General features: G+C 48.9%; 2 protein-coding genes across 5 annotated transcripts in view; both read right to left on the minus strand.

Moving 5' to 3' along the window:
• The window catches only part of RRM1 (ribonucleotide reductase catalytic subunit M1), a 37,654-nt gene extending 32,790 nt beyond the window's left edge, over positions 1 to 4,864 (minus strand). The window contains exon 1 of the mRNA XM_032427202.1: positions 4,374 to 4,864. Coding sequence (XP_032283093.1) covers positions 4,374 to 4,392 — 19 coding nt within the window. The 5' untranslated portion in view covers positions 4,393 to 4,864. The remainder of the gene's footprint in view (positions 1 to 4,373) is intronic.
• Positions 4,865 to 5,881: 1,017 nt separating this feature from the next.
• Positions 5,882 to 20,653, minus strand: part of STIM1 (stromal interaction molecule 1) — a 186,930-nt gene continuing 172,158 nt past the window's right edge. The window contains exons 8-13 of one of the 4 annotated variants that reach the window (XM_032426876.1): positions 16,788 to 16,955; positions 16,198 to 16,298; positions 15,435 to 15,670; positions 13,964 to 14,056; positions 12,195 to 12,261; positions 5,882 to 7,808 (exon numbers count right to left, since the gene is read on the minus strand). In XM_032426876.1, the coding sequence (XP_032282767.1) occupies positions 7,292 to 7,808; positions 12,195 to 12,261; positions 13,964 to 14,056; positions 15,435 to 15,670; positions 16,198 to 16,298; positions 16,788 to 16,955 (1,182 nt within the window). In that variant the 3' untranslated portion in view covers positions 5,882 to 7,291. Of the gene's footprint in view, positions 7,809 to 10,001; positions 10,039 to 11,879; positions 12,262 to 13,963; positions 14,057 to 15,434; positions 15,671 to 16,197; positions 16,299 to 16,787; positions 16,956 to 20,653 lie in introns of all 4 variants that reach the window. The other 3 variants (XM_032426878.1, XM_032426877.1, XM_032426875.1) reach the window with 3 other exon arrangements.

A 20,653-nucleotide genomic window follows, 5' to 3' on the forward strand; every position in this document is an offset into this window, starting at 1 on the left:
TCAGGAAACTGACAAAAAGTACAATAGCAATTGTATTAACTCGCACTGGAAGGGGGAGGCAGACTAATGGTCTAAAGGACCATTCTCTAGCCTATCATTCCACTTAGGCAACTTTGCAACCCCTAGACACTGACTTTATCACTTCATTAATCCCTGTTTGTCACTGCCTACGTTATCCTCTTCTCTCAAGCAAAGTCTTCCTTAGTTTGGCCCCCTATCACCTCTTCACCTGTTCCCTGTGAAATATCAGTAAGCCCCAACAGGGCCTCCCATTCCCACATCCCCATCAATGCCTGTACCTTGCTCTGCCTAAAAGTCCCTCTTCCACCTTTCTATACATCTAACTCCTATTTAATCTTCAACTCTCACCATATCCACGAGACCTGCCCCAAGCACTCTAACTCACACTGATCTCTTCTTCTGAAATCCTCTAGAATACTAATTGTCTGATTTCCTCTTGATTATAAACTGTCTTCTCTAATTCTCTCTTCAGCAAGACTTTGCTAATACTGTAAGACCAAGGATGTGGATGTGCCTCTTCTACAAGGTATGAACTTTCTATCCCCTCTACCTGGAAAGTTCAACCCACAGATATTCACATAGGTGGCTCCTAATACTACTCAGAGCTCAGCTCAAATGCCAGCTCCTGAGAGCTTTCCCCGACTATCTCATCCAAGATTACCTTCTCAATCACCTCCATTACCGGTTTACTTGTCATCATCTCCCTAATCACTATCTGAAATTAACGGATTCCTCTGTTTATTTGTTTCTTATGTATACTTACTTACCACTCTCACCCACACAAGAATGTAAACTCCATAAGAAAGGGGATTTAGCTTGTTTTGTTCATTGCTGTAATCTCTAGTACCTAAAACAGTTCCTGGCACAAAGCAGTACTAAATACTTTCTGAATAACTGAATGAATGGGTTCCTATAGCCTTTACTTTACCTATCAGAGTATTTATCATATTTTATTATATTAAGTTTTTTGATGTGTCTATCTTTCGCAACTGATTGTTAAGATCTTTGAAAACAGGAACCACGTCTGCCTCCTCACCACTGTTTCTCAGTGCCAACAGAATATCCACACAGATTTGTAAAGTAATACAGTGGGCTCTAAAAGGGATTAGGAAGAAAGTAGGGAGAGAGAAAAGGGAAAAGAGAGGAAGGGCTAGAGGACAGATTTGGAATAGAAGAGAGATTATCAGAGTACAAATGGATGCTTTAAAAGGAATTATTTTGAAAATGTTCATTTCATTTTATGAAAATTTATACACACATACATATACACTGGTATGTTCTCAGTCATGATGTAAAATGTTATTTTTACTGTGGGTTACACCCCAAATTTTGAGAACCATATACTATAATCCAAAGCACACTTTATAACTCAGTCAGCTACACTGCACTTATTGCAATGGTTCTCAATTTTTATTCTTGAACCTTAATCTCCTTGAGCAATACAATACTCTCCCCTCAGGAAAAATATCGGAAGATAGCAAGAGAAAAACTCATCTACTATTTCCTTCTGTTATCTAACAATTTTCATATGGATTATCCCTATGTCTCTAACAATCCTAAGATCTCTGAAGATGAAGCTGCCTTCTTCCTCTATTATTTCCCTCAGAGTGCTTAGCAAGATATAAGCACATTCAGTAAGTAGAGTAGTACCCCCTTAGCGGCAGGGGATACATTCCAAGACCCCCAATGTATGCCTGAAATCACAGAAAGTACTAAACCCTATATATAGTTTTTTTCCTATACATACATACCTATGATAAAGTTTAATTTATAAATTAGGCACATTAGGAGATAAACAACAATAACCAATAATAAAATAGAACTATTATAACCATATACTACAATAAAAGTTATGTGAATGTGGTCTCTCTTTCTCTCAAACTATCTTGTGGTATTGTATTCACCCTTCTCGTGATGATGTGAGATGATGTGAGATGATAAATTGCCTATGTGATTTCATGAAGTGAAGTGAATGACATAGGCACTATGATGTAGAGTTAGGCTACTAGTGACCTTCTGACAATACTCAAGAGGATCATCTGCTTCCAGATCGCAGGTGTCCGAGTAACTGGAACAGTGGAAAGTAAAACCCTGAATAAGCGGGAGAGGACTACTGTACAAGTTAGGTTGACTGCCAGTTGCCCTCCTGGATAAAATTAAAATTAACAAAGATGACAGAAGCTAGTCTGCTACTCATTGGCATGCCAAAAATAAGAGAGAAAAAGAAAAACCCTGAGCACATTAAAAGTCAAAAATAGGGGCGCCTGGGTGGCTCAGTCATTAAGTATCTGCTTTCGGCTCAGGTCATGATCCCAGGGTCCTGGGATCGAGCCCCACATCGAGCTCCCTGCTCCGCGGGAAGCCTGCTTCTCCCTCTCCCACTCCCCCTGCTTGTGTTCCCTCTCTCACTGTGTCTCTGTCTGTCAAATAAATAAACAAAATATTTAAAAATAATAAAAAAATAAATAAAATAAAAATAAAAAATAAGGGGTGGCTCAGTGGCTCAGTCAGTTATGCCTCTGCCTTTGGCTCAGGTCATGATCCCGGGGTCCTGGGACTGAGCCCCACTCTAGGCTCCCAGCTCAGCGTGGAGTCTGCCTCTGCAATCTTAATCTCTTCCCCGCAACCCCCTCCATGCTGGTGCTCTCTCACGCTCTCTGTCTCAAATACATAAATAAAATCTTTAAAAAATTTTTTCAAAAATAAAATAAATTCAAGTACAACTTTGTATATTAACAAGCCCTGCTGAATGCTACACTGGCAGAATCTAGCAGAGAATCATCTGGATCAAATTATGTTCTCTGAAGGAATGAGAAACAAAATAAGCCCTGCCTTTTAGAGCTTGTTGTAGGTAGTACTTTTTAAACTACGGTATTTCAAAGTGGACCCAAAGGTTAAAAATACAACACAGGGGTGTTATCTACTCCAGTAATTTAAGTTCACAAGTTTTCAATTCATATTTGTTACAGACTTCTCGTAAGGGAATCTTCATCCTTCCATACCTTTTTCTAAAGGTCTAAAAAGACTAGATGTTCATTTCATTCACAGGAATGGACCAATAAAAGTGAACTACGTATTCTGGTCTTTTGGTCTCATCAGCTAAAATGGAGGACTAGGGAAATTAGAGAATGATGTTCTCAAGATACTAAAAACTGGAAGAAGGGCCATCACTGTCCACTTCTCCATCTCTTGGCTTTTATTAAACTACCTGGACAAAACCAAATCAACCACCTGCCTACCCACAGCATTCATCATATCCTATTTTTTAAAATAATTTTTCTCATTCATTCTTTGAATTCTTATTCATGGCAAGTGCGGTGCTAAGTGTGGGCATAAAGTCCCCATCTTTGAAATATTCACAGCCCAGTAGACAAAACATCCAGTCAGTCAACCAGTACTAAGTGCCTACAATTCTGAAATAACTTTACTGCTTTAACAGAGGCAAGCAGATTCAAGTCAAACTTTGTTCATACCTGCCTTACAGTTCTCTGCTAAATGTATGTTTTGCTCTTGTTTTTCCAATCCGATTAAACCTTTTGCCAAAGCAGGGACTGTCTCCTCTTATAATTTCACACTGCCAAGCAAAGGGCCGGCACAAAGGACAAACTCGGCAAGTCTAATGGGAAATAACTGTAGAGGAAGAACCCAAGTCCCTGGCTCTTCCCAGTCCCCATCCTGTCGGAAGCTGTCTTGGCCTCCCTACTCTGATTCTGTATCAGTAGTCCCAGTCCCAAACTCCTCTGGGACTACTCCGGGGGAAATTGGAAACACATCTCCTACAAAGGGCAAATTCCAGGCATGTCTGTGGCTAAGATCTGTTCTTTTCACCCCACACCCTCACAGAAGAGATCACGAAACTGAAGGCAGAATCCCTTCTTTCTGACTCCTCCCACTCCCTAGGACAGGTCACCAGCCCCAGGGTGTTCCAGTACACTCCGATGTTAGCCTTGGGTTCAACCCTGGCCTCACCATCAACTAACTGGGTGGCCTTGCGTCAGTCACCGGACCTCTCTCCGCACTTCAGATTCTTGACCTGAGAGGCGGAACTAAGGAATACTGCCCGGAAAGTGCTCGGCGCACACAGTAACTACTCGATAAAGGGAGGTATTATTCTTTTGAAAGGCGGCAGGATGACAAAGCCGAGGGGGCTCACACTGAAGGCCGGCTGGGGGGCTGGGAGGGACAGACGGACGCAAGCCAGAGGCCGAGCAGGCTTGACAGGGCGGGAAGCCGCGGCGGGCAGGGCGGGAAGCGGTAGAGGCGGGCGGGCGCCGCCAAATGCAAGGGCGGCAGCAGCCCGCGACCCCTTTACCTGCTCCCCCTAACGCGCCGCCCCCTCCCCGGCCTCTCACCTCGCTTGATCACATGCATCGCGGCCAGTGGCTGACGCGCTGACGGGATTCGAGACGGGGCTGCAGTTCGGAGGTGCCGGCGGGATCGAGAAGGTGGTAGAGTGCGAAGGGTCGGGTTCCTGGGGGCGCTGAGGTGCAAGGACTGGATTTGGGGGCCAGAGGGCACTTTCCTCCACGGAGCGGAGGCGCGACAATCCGAATCCCCTTCCCGCTCCCGCCACCCGAGACGCAAAAGCGGCGCGACGGAGCTCGAATGACGTTTACTCGACGCTCCCAGCGCCCCGGCCCGTGGGCAGGGCTAGCATAGCCCCAAATCGGCCCTCACCCGATAGTCGCCATGTTGAGTAGGGGCAGGGCCCTGGAAACTGAGCCTTTGCAACGGCCACATTGGGTGTGGGCACGCCCGGCGGGAACGCGGTTCTCCCGCCGCCATATTGATTGTGGGCAACGCCAAATCCGGGGCCAGAACCCGGCGCTGCGCGCACAGCCCGCCAGCCCCGGCCCCGCCCCTCTCCTTGGCGGGCCCTGGCGCAAGTCAGCGTGGTTCAGGTATTTTTGAAATAAAAACCCAACCATCCAAAACCCTTTCTTGTCTTGACGACTGTTAGAATATAATAACCCGGGCGCCTGAGTAGCTCAGTCCCCCTGCTTCTCCCTCTCCCACTCCCCCTGCTTGTGTTCCCTTTCTCGCTGTCTCTCTCTCTGTCAAATAAACAAAATCTTAAAAAAAAGAGAGAGAGAGAATAACCCGACTGCTATCCGATGTGGGCTATAGCCTGCGACTCATAGCGGGAGGCAGCCGCGAGCCCCACGCTCCTAGAACGGAGGAAATCTGGCACTCAGTCCTTGGAAGAGAACCCTGCGAGCCCAAGGCGTTTGATTTTATTCTGACGGAGTGGGAGCTCTGGGAGAGTTTTGAGCAGGGTAAGGCCATGGCCCATTCGCTTTTATAATTATCCAGTGGATGGTGGCAGAAACAGGGTCAGCAATTAGGCCTTGTGGAGGCAGAATGGACAGTGCTTGGTGATTGAGGGGAGTAAGAATAGATAAGAGACGTAATATACAAGTGACATAGAAGCTTCTGATTTGGGGGACACAAACTTGATTTTCATGAAAGCTCATGTGGCATACCTTTCTAAAATCTTTCATCGGTTCCTCACTGCCCTCTAGATGCACCCCAAGCTCCCTGTAAAGTAATTCTAAAAGTCATAGGTGATAGGCAAAGCCATAGGATAGATAGGGTAAAGATGGCCCAAAGATGGGGTTGTCAGATTTAGCAAACAAAAATGTGTTCCAAATGTTGCAGGGACATAATTACACTAAAAAAGTTTTTATCAGAAATTCAAGTTTAACCAGGCAGGCATGCTGTATTTCAACTGTTAGCCTCTCCTGAGAGCTTTGGGGTATGTGTATTATAGAGTTTCAGTTTTCCTTGGCCAAGGAGAAATAGTCTCTTCTTCATCCTGTCTACTATGCCACAAAGAACACAATGAGAGTCAAAGCCAGCAGAGGTTAAAATCTCCTACATGCTTTATTGGACTTCAAAGAGTCTTACGAAGTAACACAAAAACCATGTGAGGGTGTCCAGGGGGTACAAGGCAGTCTGCAGCCTAGCACCCTCCTAAGACCAGCCCCAGGTGCCTGCACCCCAGGCCCAAAATAGGATCCCAGAGTAAAGGCATGGGAAGGAGTGGGGCAAAAGGAAAATACCTTTACAGCCATAGCAAAAACAGGTAAGGGAGAGAGTTGTCTAGAGGGTGGGAAGGGTGTGGGGGAAGAGGTCACACAGCTGCCTTCGCCTATACGGTCTTCCTCAGCCACCCCCTTCCCTAAACCAGCTGTGTCCTTTTTGAGCCTCTGGCCCAAGCTATGCAGTAACATGAAAATGGGGTCTGACAAAGGGAGTATGTGGTGCAGGCACTTGGGAAATTCAGGAGATTTCTTTTTTCAATTTAAAAATGTTTTTTGGTTCAAATGCAACAATATCCTGCCCAACAGCTCCAGGGCCCCATTAGAGCCCTGTATCATGGCTGAGGCTCCCATGGCCAGGGAAGCCATTTGTCTGAGCTCCAGCAGTTCTGATGCTTGGGGAGCATTTGGGCAGCACCTCTTACAGTCAAACCCTCCTGCAGTGTGGGGGAGCAAGGATAAGAAAGAGGCAGGTGTAGGTGAGAGAAGAGAGAAAAGGTGACTGCCCTGTAGCCCACAACTCTGGCATCTACTCATCCCCCAACTAAGAGGAGTCTCTCTCGACCTACCCCCTAGCCTAGCCTCTCTTCAAAATTCTCTAGTAGCTAGTTCTCTAGGAATGTGTTCCACTCCCCCATGAACCCCTGGAGGCTCAAGCAAGCTCCAGGCCAAGTCTCCTTCTGGTCCACCACACTCAACAAAGAACAAACCTCAAATATTAGGCCCTCGGCCCCAGTCTGAGGCAAACAGAACCATCGTGGGTGGGGTGGAACAGGTCTGAGGCACAAATGTTGGAAGTTACTCCTATCTTCCCCCGCCTAGCTGCTAGGGGAAGTTGGGGAGTGGTGGGAGGGAGGAGCCTGAAAGCAGGAAACAGAGAAACAAGAAACCAAACTTCAAAACTGGGACAGCAGAGACAGAAGCTGGACCCCAGAGGTGGAGGTGGGAGCTGAGGGGACAGCAACTAAGACATGCACTGAAGTAGAGAGGGGGTGGCAGCCGCAGCCCATGGCTGAGAGAAAGGCAGGGCAGGCAGGCCATGGTGGTCAGTTAATAAATAATGTTGAAGGACCCAAGGATGAGGGGGGCAGGTATGTACAGTGCCCAGGCCCCTGGGCCAGCCCCTCCCAGGCCCCCACTCGAGGGGCCAGGTGTCTTGGAAGGGGAGGAAGGGGAGGCAGAAGACCAGGGAAGGACAAGCTGTCCCGCCACTGCCACTCTCATCCTGCCTACTTCTTAAGAGGCTTCTTAAAGATTTTGAGGGGAAACTTCTTCCGGCCTGGGCTGGAGTCTGTCTCCTCGCCAATGGAGCCATTATCCTCCTCAGCCACGGCCTTCTTGCCAGCCAGATGGGGAATGCGTGTATTTCGGCTAGCCTGCAGGGCTCGGCTGTCCCCAACTGGAGATGGCGTGTCTGGGTCTGGGGAACTGGAGCTGTGAGAACGGGAAGAATCCAAAGGTGGAGAGCCACCAGGTGGGGCTGAGGGGCTCAGCTCCATCAGGCTGTGGGCCTTGTCCAGCCCATGGTTCAGCGCCAGGAGTGCCTTCTTGGCCAGGGCAGGGCTGTCGGGCAGTTTCTCCAACAAAGACCCGGGGTGGACCCCCTCAATCAGCCGGTGGCTGCCATTGGAAGTCATGGCACCGAGGGCCTCGTCTGCAGCACGGACCATCTGAGGAGGCTTGGGGGCCACACGCTGGCGGTCACTCATGTGGAGGGAGGACTCCGAATCGGAAAGGGTCAAATCCCTGCAAGACAGGGCAGAGAGGAAAAAAGGGACACATACAGGAGAGGGGGGTGGGGGAAGGTGTAGAGGAGAGAGGAACAGCACGAGAAGATACAGCAGGGTGGGAAATGAGTATGCAAAGAGGGGTAGGAGAGAGAAAAGAGGATAAACAGGCAGGTAGGCAAGAGAGAAGGATGAGAAACAGAAGGAAGTTGAGTAGGCCATAAGTACAGGACAAGAGATGAGGCAGGAATAGGGAATGGGGACAGGTTGGGGAAGCGACAGGGAGAGGAGAGTAAAATCAAGGAGAAAGAAAGGCAAAAGGAGGAGCAGGTACATATAAGAAGGACCAAGGGGAGAAAAAAAAAAGAAAGAAAGGGAAAAGTGATGGAGAAAGAAGAGACAAAACAAGAAGCAAAACCAAAAGTCATTACACCATCATCTGTCTGGCAAAGGGCTTTCTAATGACGGGCCCCCACCCTGCTGAGTGGCCAGGCCCTAACCCGGTGCAACCATACGCTTAAATCCCCCCCCAATAAAATCTCTGCCTTCCCACAGCTGGCTAGATTTCTTAGGACTCAACCCTAAGCCGACACAGAACCCACATATTGCTCTGAGTCACCACTGCCCATGCCTTCCTCCCAGACTGACTCCTGTCACACCCCAGGACACATCCAGTCTGGGCCAGGCCCCAAGGAAAAGGGCACATGCGGTAAGTGGGCCTGACCCAGGCTGGGGAGGAGAGGGTTAGAACAGCCTTGCAAACAATCCCTTATGCACCCCAAAAGGCCAGGACGCTGCCTCTTTCAACCCTCTCACGGGAATGGAGAGGGAGAGTGTAGGCAGGTGCAGAAAGACAGGACAGGATGTTGGTCTTTAAAGGAGCAGTGGTTGTGAAGAGCTGCCACTAGAAGTCATAATTTCCATCTCTGCCTGAGGCTTGTCGTGTGACCTTGGACAAGTCATCTAACCTTGCTGGTCCTCAATTTTGGCCAAATGAAGACAATACCAACTCAATTACTTTGCAAGGCTGTTTGGAGGATCAAATATGTTGGCAAATCACTTGGAAATGTAGGAAGTATTGTGGGAATGAAGATGATGAGGCCAGTCAAGCTGGAAGACCCATATGTGGGCCAATCACAAGAGGCTTCTTTGCAAGGCTGAGTTATGGGGATGTGGCACTGCACACTGGACATGCACACATACAGGTTAGTCGAGAAAGCTGAGACCCTCTAAGGGGCTGGCTATTCCTAAGAAGGCCCACAAACCAATTCTGAATGCCTCCTCTCCTGCCTCTACAGACAAAAGGGTAAATTTGGGGGTCCCCTGCCAGTCCCATAACTCTCCCTCTGCTCTCCCAGAGGAGAACCCACAGTAGGGGCAGAGGAGAGGGCTAAGGGAAACGCTTAAACATCCAAGTCAGGAAGCAAAGGGGAAAAGTCAGGAGTGGGAGGGGAGAGCGCCATAGGACCTGGAAAGGAGGAGGCTGTGGGTCAAAAATTAGGAAGGGCACCAGGCCCCGAAAATAAGCAAAAGCAGAAGGTTGGCTCATAGCTACTGGATGGTTAATTCTCGGTAGGAAACAATTAACTAAGCAACTACCCCGTGGGCCAGTATCTTCCTGGAGACAAGGAACAGCAGAGAACAATCCCAGCTCCAACTCCATCCTACAGATACTGTTTCAACCACATCCTCTACTGTTTACTCATGTTCAGTCTCATATTTGGTTTCGTATATCTGACACTATCCTTCTGTCTAAATGTGCCCTCGTTTCCCTAAGTTCCAAGATGATCCTCTCCATATCCTGCCTTTTCTACACACATATGGGCCACTGAGCAAGGTGCCGAGACAGTTCTGGGGAGTAACCGCACTGGGAAAAGGGGCCCTCTAGGCTGACGAGATGAGGATCCCAGGAGCTTACTTTTCTAATGCCAAGGGAGAGCAGTCAGGGGGTTGGGGCCCTCCCAGCCTCACTTCTTGTGGCCCACAGCCCCATTTGGCCATGATTCCCATCCCTCCATGCCTTGTCATCAGTTAAAAGCTGAGACCTTCCAAAGCCAGAAAAGAGCCTGGAGGAAGCTCAGGTAGATGCAGGAGGTCAGAGGCCTGCTGAGGCAAGCTCACTTTCCCTCCCTGAATCGTTGAGACACTCAGGCCAGGGGTGTCCCTCCCCAAAGGCTGGGCTGCCTTGGGGCTTCCATACCAAGCTACTAACCTTACTAGAGAGCCTGTTTGTCTTTAGAGACGATCCTCTGGTGCATGGTGCAAAAGAAAATTCAGTAGTGAACAGGCCAGGTGGGTGCAGGTACCTCCCTGCCCTCCCTCCCCACTGCCCTTGGCTTGGGCCTTGGAGCATGAGATTCGCAGCATCCCCTAGTGCCCCGAACCCCAATCCAGTCTTCTCCACCTTTATGGGGAGGGGCAGTCTCCCTGCCTAAGCTTTTGGATGACAATGAGGATGAGAATGAAAATGAGCCACAGTGCTGGGTGAAAGTGCTAGCAAGGGCAGTCCCTTGGTGAAAGACAAAGGAACAGCCCTCATGGATAACTATCCGGACGTTCCAGGAGCAGAGCGAGAGGGACTGGCATCCAGAGTGAAGCAGGACCAAAAATCCACAGCAGCGTGAGCAGGCTGCAGCCCAGAGGCCAGGGCTGGGCTGGGTCACAACTTCCGAGATGAGAGGTCCCTCTGGAGGAGAGGGACTTTCTGAGGCTCCCCTAAGCTTAATTCAAGGCTCTCATCTCTGACCCTAGCCTATCTCCTGAGGTATTAGCCGGGAAAGGCCCGGCCCCTGCTAGACCAGGCTTTGGCAGGAAGCCACTCCCCAGTTCTTACACAGTTCACGTATCGAGACCTCGTAGAAGGACAGAAATACCGGAAGAGTGTCCGGGCCTGGAAAGTCAAGTTCGACTCTGTGTTCTGTTCCTAATGAGCCGTGGGACCTGGGGAAAATTACTTGACCCTTCAGGACCTGAAATCCCTACTCAAAGTGAGTACTTTAGGCTCGTCCCACCTATAAACTTCTTGTCCAAAACCCTGAACCTGTTTCTCCTCTTCAGTTCCCTAATTCCGTGAAGGGTCCCACATCCATTAGGTCACCCAAGCCAGAAACCTGAGTGTCCTCCTAGGTCCCTCCCTCTCCTCCACCCCTCCCAGCCCGTTGCCAAATTAATCCTCTCCTTGCCACGCCTAGACCTCACTACCTCCCCTACTGGTCTACCTCAGTGACTTCCAAATTTCTGTAGTCTCCCCTTCTCTTCTTTATACAGGCCCCTAAAATGTTATTTCTAAAATGCAAATCTGATTCTGTTCCTTTTAGAAATCCTTTTGCAGTGCTCCCTCTCCTAAAAGGTAATGGCCCAAGCCCCCTGCCTCTCAGAGCCCTTCCTCCTCCTAGCCTCATCTGCCACCCCTTCCCACCAACACACGTCCAAGGTCCTAACCACAAATACATCCACGCCTCTGCCCATCAGGCTTCCTCTGCCTAGACCGCATTTTCTTCTGCTCCTGTACACAGGGCGTTAGCACAAATGTCATCTCTTTTGTGACACGTTCCACCCAGGTGCACACTCTTAGTCACTCCCTCCTCAACACCCCCGTAGCACTTCTCAACTTGTTCCGTAATTGTCTGTGTACCTCTCCCGGACCAGACTGTAATTCTTGACTATTCATCTAGGAATCCCCCTGTCCCGCAGAGCCTGGCCCAGAGCAGGTATCCATAAATGTTCTATCAAAGGAGTAAAGGAAGCAAGGCCTCCAGTGAAACAACGAATGTGCAGGTGCAGAGTTCAGGCCCAAGTGCGACAGGACCACGAGGGAGGGGCGCTGTACTCATTTTTAGAGTCGGCAAAGCCCAAACAGAGAAGGGCACAAAGTTGTGGGAAGTGAGGCTGACCTTAAGAAGGAGCCCCGGGGCTGGGAGAGGACAGGACAAGGAGAAGTTGCCCCACTGCACACACACCCTCACACACACACACACACACACACACACACACCCAGCTGACCAAGCAGCAGCCAGCAGGCAGAGGCCAAGGTAAAGGCAGCAGAAAGTGAAGGAAGGGAGGAAAGAAAGAGAAGAGAGACAGCCGATACCCCAAGCTCTCTGAATGCCCAGGCATCACAGCGCTGCTGTCAGAAGGGGGTGGGCCAGGGTAGGGCCCCATCTGGAGGAAATAGGAAGTGCTGTGGCGGTAATAAACAGGGTGGACATGGACGGTGGTGATGGAGGTGGTGGTGGAGGAGGTGGTGGTGGTGGCGGCGGGAGAGGAGCAGGAAGAAGAAGCAGAGGCAGATGGAGCGCTGGTCCCGTGGCCTTCAGAACTGAAAGACTGTCCAGATGAAAGGCTGCGCATTCGCCGCAGAGAGACCCGGCTTGTCAAGAAGTGGCCAGCCTCGCCCTCTACCAACCTCTGAGATCCCAGGCCATGCTGTGGCTCCGTCAGGCGCTGCCGGACACTGCACTGCAGGGTGGGAGCTGCAAAGAGAGGGAGGAAAGGGTGAGGAAGGGCCAGCCTCCTTCGGGCTGGCAGGCAAGCAGGTCTGCCCCTGGAGAAATGCTTGCTGCGGCCCACTCTGGGCCCTTGGTGCCCAATCTGGAGACTGGGGCACCTCCTCCCAAAGACCTCCCACCAGGGCTCCTGAAAGGAAGGGGAAATTCATGATGAGGTGCCCAGGGCAGTTTTAGTGGCAGCTGCAATGGAAGGAGACCGAGGGCCACCATGACTAGAAAGGAGAGGCAGGGCGGTGAGTGGGAGGACACAGGCAGGGCAGGGTGGGACGGGGGGGTGTGGGGCAAGGTTCGGGAGAGCACTAAGAACCAGCCTTTCTAGAAAGCCAACCTCAGGAAATAATTCGCAATGTAGACAAGGATTTATACACAAACACGCTCATCACATCGGTATTAATAATTATTTGAAAGTACACATAAAGTTGGAACAAGGGGAAAATGATAGTATATCCGAATGCTGGAAAACTCTACAGCTATTAAAAATGCTGCTTAAGAGTTGAAAAACACAAAAATACCTATTAAAATGCTCAGGGGAAACAAAAGGATACAAAATTAGACGTAAAAGAAATACCTCGAGCTATGGAACACAACAGACTAGAGTCTGAAACAAAGCCTTTCCACTTGTAGCCGTGACCCTGTGCAACTTACTTCCCTATTTTAAGTCCTGATTTATAAAATCCTGCAGGGTTGTTGTGAGGCTTCAAGAGAGTGCATTTAAAGTACGTGGCACAGTTCATGGCACTCAATAAATAGTAGTGGTCATTATTACCTTGACCACATAAAAAATTATTAAAAATTCCACAGACTTCAGAAGACTGTCAGAGAAGATGCTCAAATAGGGTGAAGCTTTGGGTGCCTTTTTTTAATGCTCATATTTACACTTTTCACTTTCCAAATCTCTTCTAACAAGTGTACAGACAACAAAGAGCCAGCTCTTGGAACAATGCTATAGATCAGGCTCTTGGCAGATAATGGCCACCATGCCCAGTGAAGGGGATATGTGGACACCAGGTAACTTGGGAATGTGCTAGAGCATCCCCCTTGGGCTCACTTCCAGCTCCAGCTGGAAAGAGAATTTCTACCTTTGTTTTTGCTCCTCTACCCTGAGAGATGGGCTGCCCTGACTTCTCCCTAAAGATGGGAGAAAGAGCCAGGTAACAAGGGTGCCAGAAGCCACGGAGGGGCCGCAAGGGAGAGAACACAATTCCACAGTGATGGAGAGCTGGGGAGGCAGGGCTTCTATGACTGGTGGCTTTTAAGGCATGGAAGGGAGGCAGAAGAGGAAGAAGCAGCATGGAACAGAAAGAGGCAAAGGGGGAAAGAGAAGAAAAGGGAGAAGAAAAGGGAGAAAAGGGAGAAAGGAACTTTCCTTCTCTCTTTCCATCCCAGCCCAGCTGGAAGAAGGGCCACCAGGACTTCTGTCTAGCTGGGCTGAAAAGAGAAGCCCAAGCCTTCCATCACCATGGGTGTTCTCTCTCTAGCCCTCAGCTGAGCAGGCTGATTCTTCTCACCCCCGAACCTCTCCCTGCAGTTAGTAGGGGCAGTGCTGAGGGAATAGAGGGAGCAGGCAGGGGAGTGAGGCAGGCAGGCAGAAGGGGCTCATGGGGTAGGAGTGCTGGTTTAGTCCCAAAAGTTGGAAAAACAAAAGCCCCAAAGGGGCTCCTCAAACCCGGGTATTTCCAGAGGGACTGATCATCCGAGCCGGCGGATGTTGAGCAGAGAGAGCGGTCACTGAACCTACGCCCCATCAGCCAGGCAGCATCTAGGGTCCAACAGCCAGGCCAAAAGGAGAAGAGAATCTGATTTACAGAGGGCTTCAGCCCACCCTTCAGTGGGATAAAGGGAGGGCCGGGGGCAAGGGGTGGGTAGCTCAGAGCTAATGAAGGTCCCTTCCAATCCATGGAACATAGGAGCCTTTAGGATCAAGACCTGCCTGCCAGTGATCTTAACCTCGTTGGGCCTTTGATTAAAGCCCTCATAGGATATCACATCACGGTGACAACGCAGCTTGGCCGGAGGCAAAGTATTGCTGAACAAATTTACAAACAAATCCTGCCTGGAGCTGGAATCCAGCCTGATGAAAGAATCTGGCTTTCTGAAAGTGAGCCCCTAAGCCAGCCTCATGGGATATGGGCCCCGGACCAAAGCTTTTCCTTAAAATCACCTCTGATCCAGAGAAAATTTCAACCAGGCCACTCAGGGGTAAGCCCCTCATTTGCAAAAGATTTCCCACAGAGAGTTATCTCTTTGACTTTGCTCTACTCAGCTCTCACCACTGGAGGGGAGAAGACGGGGAGAGAAGGCCCAGGAAAGGGTGCAGAGGTCCAAGAATTCAGGTGGAAAGCCAGACATGCTTGTGCAGGAGATCCCTCCAGGACAAGAACGTCTTTCTGGCTTGGAGGACTTAGGGCTATGTCTCTTTAAGGGACTATTGCTTCATGGGGCCTCACACAAAAAGGCAGAGAGAAAAAAGATATCATCCCATTCGTCCACTTTAGCAATTAAGAATAAAGAATACAAAAACGAAAACGGTTAAGATGGCTCAGATGGTTAACGTCTGCCTTCGGCTCAGACGGTTAACGTCTGCCTTCGGCTCAGGTCATGGTCCCAGGGTCCTGGGATCGAGCCCCACATCGGGCTCCCTGCTTGGTGGGAAGCCTGCTTCTCCCTCTCCCCACTCCCCCTGCTTGTGTTCCTGCTCTCGCTGTGTCTCTCTCTGTCAAATAAATAAATAAAATCTTAAAAAAAAAAAAAAAAACGAAAACACAAATAAAAGCACTCAAGAGGCAAAAATGAATATCATTTTTATATTATGAACCACTAAAGGAGATTGTTTTTATAAAGGCACATGGGGAAGAGAAAGGAGGATAAAGGGATTTTAAAAACACAGAGTGAAGGGAGACACACTGAATACAGTAGCCCCAGAGGGGCAGACACAACATACAGCGAGAAAAATCCACCAAGAGCACAACCATAGAGGAATATCCTGATGTGAGCTGTGTGTCATGACCCAAGGCCGGGCGCTGACCTCGCTCCCTTGGTATCTGCCCCAGATGCTGTTGAAGCACAGCAATGGCCAACAACTTCTCAACCCGGGCCTCAGAGCTCCTTCCCTCACGCCCACCCAGGAGGTCACCTACATTGCATGGACAAGGGTGACACAATCTCCTCATCCAAGTCATCCACGTCATCCGTCATGATGAAGTGGGCGGGGTTGGGGCGCGTACTGCCCATCCAGCTGGGGTCTATGTTGAGAGCAGCCACCAGGGAGTGGATGCCGGGGTTGTTGACAATCTGGAAGCCACAGAGGATCTCAATCTGCTGCCAACGATGCAGGCGTTCCCGCAGTGCCGCCGTCACCTCACTCAGAGCTTGCCTGGAGCACAGGGGACAGAAGTGAAGCCATGCATGGCTGGGAGCCCCAGCAGGAATGAGGCCTGTCAGAGGAGCAAGCTGGGGGGGGGGGGGGGGGGGGGGGGGGGGAGGCGTTGCAAATAAGAACACAATTAAGTCAGACACTTAAGAGTAACATGGGAGGGGCGCCTGGGTGGCTCAGTCATTAAGCATCTGCCTTCGGCTCAGGTCATGATCCCAGGGTCCTGGGATCGAGCCCCGCATCGGGCTCCCTGCTCAGCGGGAAGCCTGCTTCTCCCTCTCCCACTCCCCCTGCTTGTGTTCCCTCTCTCGCTGTGTCTCTCGCTGTCAAATAAATTAAAAAAAAAAAAAAATCTTTAAAAAAAAAAAAAAAAAAGAGTAACGTGGGAGGCGGGTAAAAGCCGGGACAGGAGACCAGCACCGCCCCTCTACCAGTGAAGAAGTACACCTGGGGTCGGACACTCTGCCCACCCTCCAGCTCTGAGGATGGGTGGGCATCACCAGAGCCGGGCAGCAGGTGCTACTTACTTTGCAGTTAGGATTTTGTGATCCACGTCGTCCAGGGAAGAGCTGTGGGCCACATGGAAGGTACCAAAGAGTGTGTTTCTCTTCTTTTTTATCTTCTCAGCCTGCAAAGATGAGGTCCTCAGCTTAAACAGAGCAGGGATTAGAGGTTGGAAAATGAGAAGTGCCTTTCTGTGGCTGGGTCCCCTTCCTCCTCCTAGCACAGCTTAGGCTGCACAAGAGAAAAGAAGAGAAGAAGGAAAAAGAAGGCAAGGGAAGGGCAAAGAGTGGGGGAGGAAAGAAGATGGAGGCAATGAGAGAAGCAGCAGGACCCCCTGCTAGGCCCCCCGACCCCAGGAGGGCTCTGCCCCATGGCAGGCGGGGCTGACAGAGCCTTCCCTCTACTGCCTCCACCGGCTTCATCTTTCCCTCATTCCCTCCTCCAGAAACTTGAGGACATCATCAGGAACTATGCATCAGGAAAAGAAACAGAACCCAGCACCGGGATATCTCTTGGTCCCACAGCTGGGACGGAGAGAGGCGGAGGCAAGGAGGAAGGGTGGGGGAAGGGAGTGGGCCAGGAGCACGGAGGACAGCAGGAGGGCGCGTCTCACCCCCTCCTTGGCCACCAGCAGCTGCTTCTCGGCGTTTTGCTTCTTGATGTTATAGTACTGCACCTCCACCTCGTGTGTCAGCTGCAGCCACTTCTGAAGGGCCTCTGGAGCATACCATGAGCTGTGTGATTCCAGTTCCTTCTCCGCTTTCCTCAGGGCCTCCCGGACCTGTGCAGCCAAGAGGGTGTGACCCATTTACTGCTGCCAAGACCCCCGCCAGTGCCTCTGTCTGATACCACCAAATTCAGTTCTCACCTGCTAGCTCATGGGCGCTTTCAAGCCTCTCAAAAGGCAGAAAGGGCAAGGATTATTCTCCGTATTTTATATACCACAGGAGGCAAGCTCAGGGGACAGTCGCCTGCTCAAGGTCACACAGTCAGTAGTGTCAACCAGATCTCAAATTGAGATTTTTTTGCTGCCTAGACTAGAGTGCTGTTTGCCCACACAATTACCTGTCTCTCCCGGTCCACAGCCAATCCCCAGCAATCTTCCCTGCTCTCTTGAGGCACAGGTCAGCTCAGTGAATCATCCTCTTTCTGAGAGTTGGGGTCTGTGCTTAGACCTCATGACATCACGATGTGGCAGGAAAAGCACTTGACTGGGAATCTGGAAATCTGGTTCTGGTCCCTGGTCTGTCACTCAACTGGTCCTGCACATCTCAATTCCGTGTGAGGAAAGACTTTTTCCCTCGCAAATCCCAACCATAAGTGAAGGGGTGATCTCAGGACGAGGTATGCGAACAGCTCAGGTCAGAGAGACCTTAAAAATGATTGCTACTCCGGAAGGGGGTTGGCCTGAATGCTCTCCAAAGTCTCCGTAGCCCAGAGGCTTTGGTCTATGATTCTCCCTTTGAAGGGCACCCTCTACAAAGGGCGTAGACAACAATCATGCTTACTTTTAACCAAAAGAGGCCAAGACATGAAAGAACCACTGTGTACGCAGAAATCTCCTCACTGACTTCTCAAGCAAGGAGCATACAACAAAGTAGACCATCACAAAGCACTGAACGTGGAAGGTCTGAGATTACACAGACACTATATACACTGGATTCCTTGCTATCTTCCCCAGGCTACAGTATACACTGACCTTTAGCTGGTCAGAATCTCAGAGAAAAGGGACTGAGAGCAGACTTATTATGCCCACCTTCAGCCAATGGGGCAAGTACCCCAGAGCAGGCCCGAGGTTCTACCCATGGCCTACGATAGACTGGGAGGGCCTCAGCTAAGGACAGAACACCTTTATTCCTTAGACAGCCAATGAGAGGACCAATCTTCACATGGTTTTTGTTCCTTGGAAGAGAAACTATAACACAGCCCACTCCTGGCTTTGTAGATTTAAAACGAAGAACAGATACCACGGAGTCTAATACACCAAGTCTGAAATGAATGATCCAGTTCTACCTTGAAAGAAGTGAAAGGAATGGGAAAGGCTAAGGGGAGAATGGGAAGAGAAGAGGAAAAAGAACAAATAGAGGGAAGTGTGACAGTTGGAAGGGCTGGCCTAACAGGCTCAAAACTTTTTAATGGGAGAAATACTTACAAAATGGGGAAAAGGAAACTTGGAGGGCAGGGGGCGGGGGGGGGCAAGGAGACAGAGACAGACACATCTTGCCACATACAAGGAATAAATGCCTTAAGGAGATGAGAACTGTGGCAATTCAGAGTATTCTTTTATTCTATGGGTGTGGTTCTCAACCTGCCACACCCTGGAATCACCTGGGGAACTTTAAAAATACTGAAATCTGGACCCAAATCCAGGTTCTGATTTCACTGATCTGGGGTGCTGGCCTGGGTATCAAAAATCTCAAATGCTCTCCCAGTGATTCTAATATGCAGCAACATTAATAACCACTGGCCATGTGCTTTCCAGGGTCACACCTGACGCCCACTCCCCCACAGGATGCAGTAGGTCACGGCGCAAGAACAATTCTTTTTTTTTTTTTAAAGATTTTATTTATTTATTTGACAGCAAGAGAGACAGCGAGAGAGGGAACACAAGCAGGGGGAGTGGGAGAGGGAGAAGCAGGCTTCCCGCTGAGCAGGGAGCCCGATGCGGGGCTCGGTCCCAGGACCCTGGGATCATGACTTGAGCTGAAGGCAGACGCCTAACGACTGAGCCACCCAGGCGCCCCAAGAACAATTCTGATCCATCACAACATCTGGGGAAAGCTAAGTTCTGAAAATTATGAAATTCTTGAAAGATAAATTATTATAATTATGAAAAATTTTCAAAGACATCAGAGGGCTCTAGAAGCAATAAGGACTAGGTCTACAGTTCTCAAAGTTGGATCCAGGGATCCTTGAGTGCATCCTTTCAGAGCATCTGTGAGCTCAAACTATTTTTATATCAAACTATTTTTATAACAATACTGAGACATTATTTACCTCCCTTTTTCACTCCCTTTCTCTCACAACAAATTATAGATTTCTCCCAAGGCTACATGATGAGGAATATCATAACAGATTGAATATAGATACTAATGTAAGAATCCGGTAGTCTATTAAGCCAGACATTAAAAATATTACAAAATTGTAAAAAAAAAAAAAATCATTTCTCACTACATTTTTTTATTTTGAAAAATGCATTTTTCAAAAAATATTATTTGTGTTAATATATAAAGAGTTCAGTATACTTATTTTAAATGAATTAGTAAATTTTTTAAGATTATTTGGGTTTTTTTAGTAATCTCTACACCCAATATGGGGCTCAAGCTCACAACCTTGAGATCAAGAGTTGCATGCTCTTCTGACTGAGCCAGCCAGGCACCCCTGAATTAGTAAATATTTTTTAATTTTCCTAGTTCTAACTTCTAACAGGGTAAATAGCAACATATCGCCCCTTTAAAAATGTTCTTTGAGGTCCTAAATTGTTTGTAAGAGTAAAAAGGTCCTGAGACCAAAAAGTTTGAGAACCACTGAATTAGATGAAAAATCCAGAGAGGGGAAAAAGCCTTTCTAAGGTGAGTTCACAACTGTCAGCCGTTTTCTTCCTTGGAGGCTTTTGATGGTTCTGGGTCAGAGCTGATAAACGGGCTCAGCGCGGGCAGTGCAACTCCACCGGGGCCCAGAGAAACCAGGTATGATACTGATATGACAGACTGGAAATTGAGATGTCCCAAACATACACCCCGTTGTCTTCACTGAGCATTTACTGAGCTCTGAGGCTCTGCAGGACAACACGTAGCTAGGCCAAAGGGTGGAATAAAATCTCCCACAATTTCATAATACTTAGGAAACAAAATATTGCGGGAAGGAAGGGACCTGCTTCAAACACACTGCTGGTCCTCCCCTCCGAGCAGGAGGCCAAAGAGCTAAATTAAAATCCTCCCAGTGACAGACATGAATTTCTCATGGGCTCAGGAGAAAGAAATCCACCAGCTCTCAAGAAAAAGGAAGGGATGTGCCTGAGAAACTGGGACAAATGACTGCTAGACCAAGTCTTACTAAACCTACAACCCAGTTCCAACATGGCTCAATTTCTGATTGGCCTGAGGTGATTAGGTCCTCATCCTACATACCTAACAGGAGAAAGGGGGTGGGGGGGAGCCTCTATTTGATGGAGGATAAAATCATCTGGGGCCTCTGTTATTGTTTTATACACACTGTCCAGCATTTACTAAAAATAAATTACTAGATATGAGAAGAGGCAGGAAAATACAACCAATAATCAAGAAGAAAAATAGGCAGTCTCATAAGTGATCCAAATGTTAGAGTTACCAGAAAAGGACTTTAAAATAACTATGACTGAAATACTAAAGAAAATACAGAAAAGATAGATACAATAGGTGAAAAGATGGAAATTCTGGGCAGGAAACTGGAATCTATAAAAGAGTAAGATGAGCATTCTAAATCTGAAAACTACAGTAT

The sequence above is a fragment of the Phoca vitulina genome, unplaced genomic scaffold (genome assembly GCF_004348235.1).
Source record: "Phoca vitulina isolate PV1807 unplaced genomic scaffold, GSC_HSeal_1.0 scaffold36, whole genome shotgun sequence".
Taxonomy (NCBI): domain Eukaryota; kingdom Metazoa; phylum Chordata; class Mammalia; order Carnivora; family Phocidae; genus Phoca; species Phoca vitulina.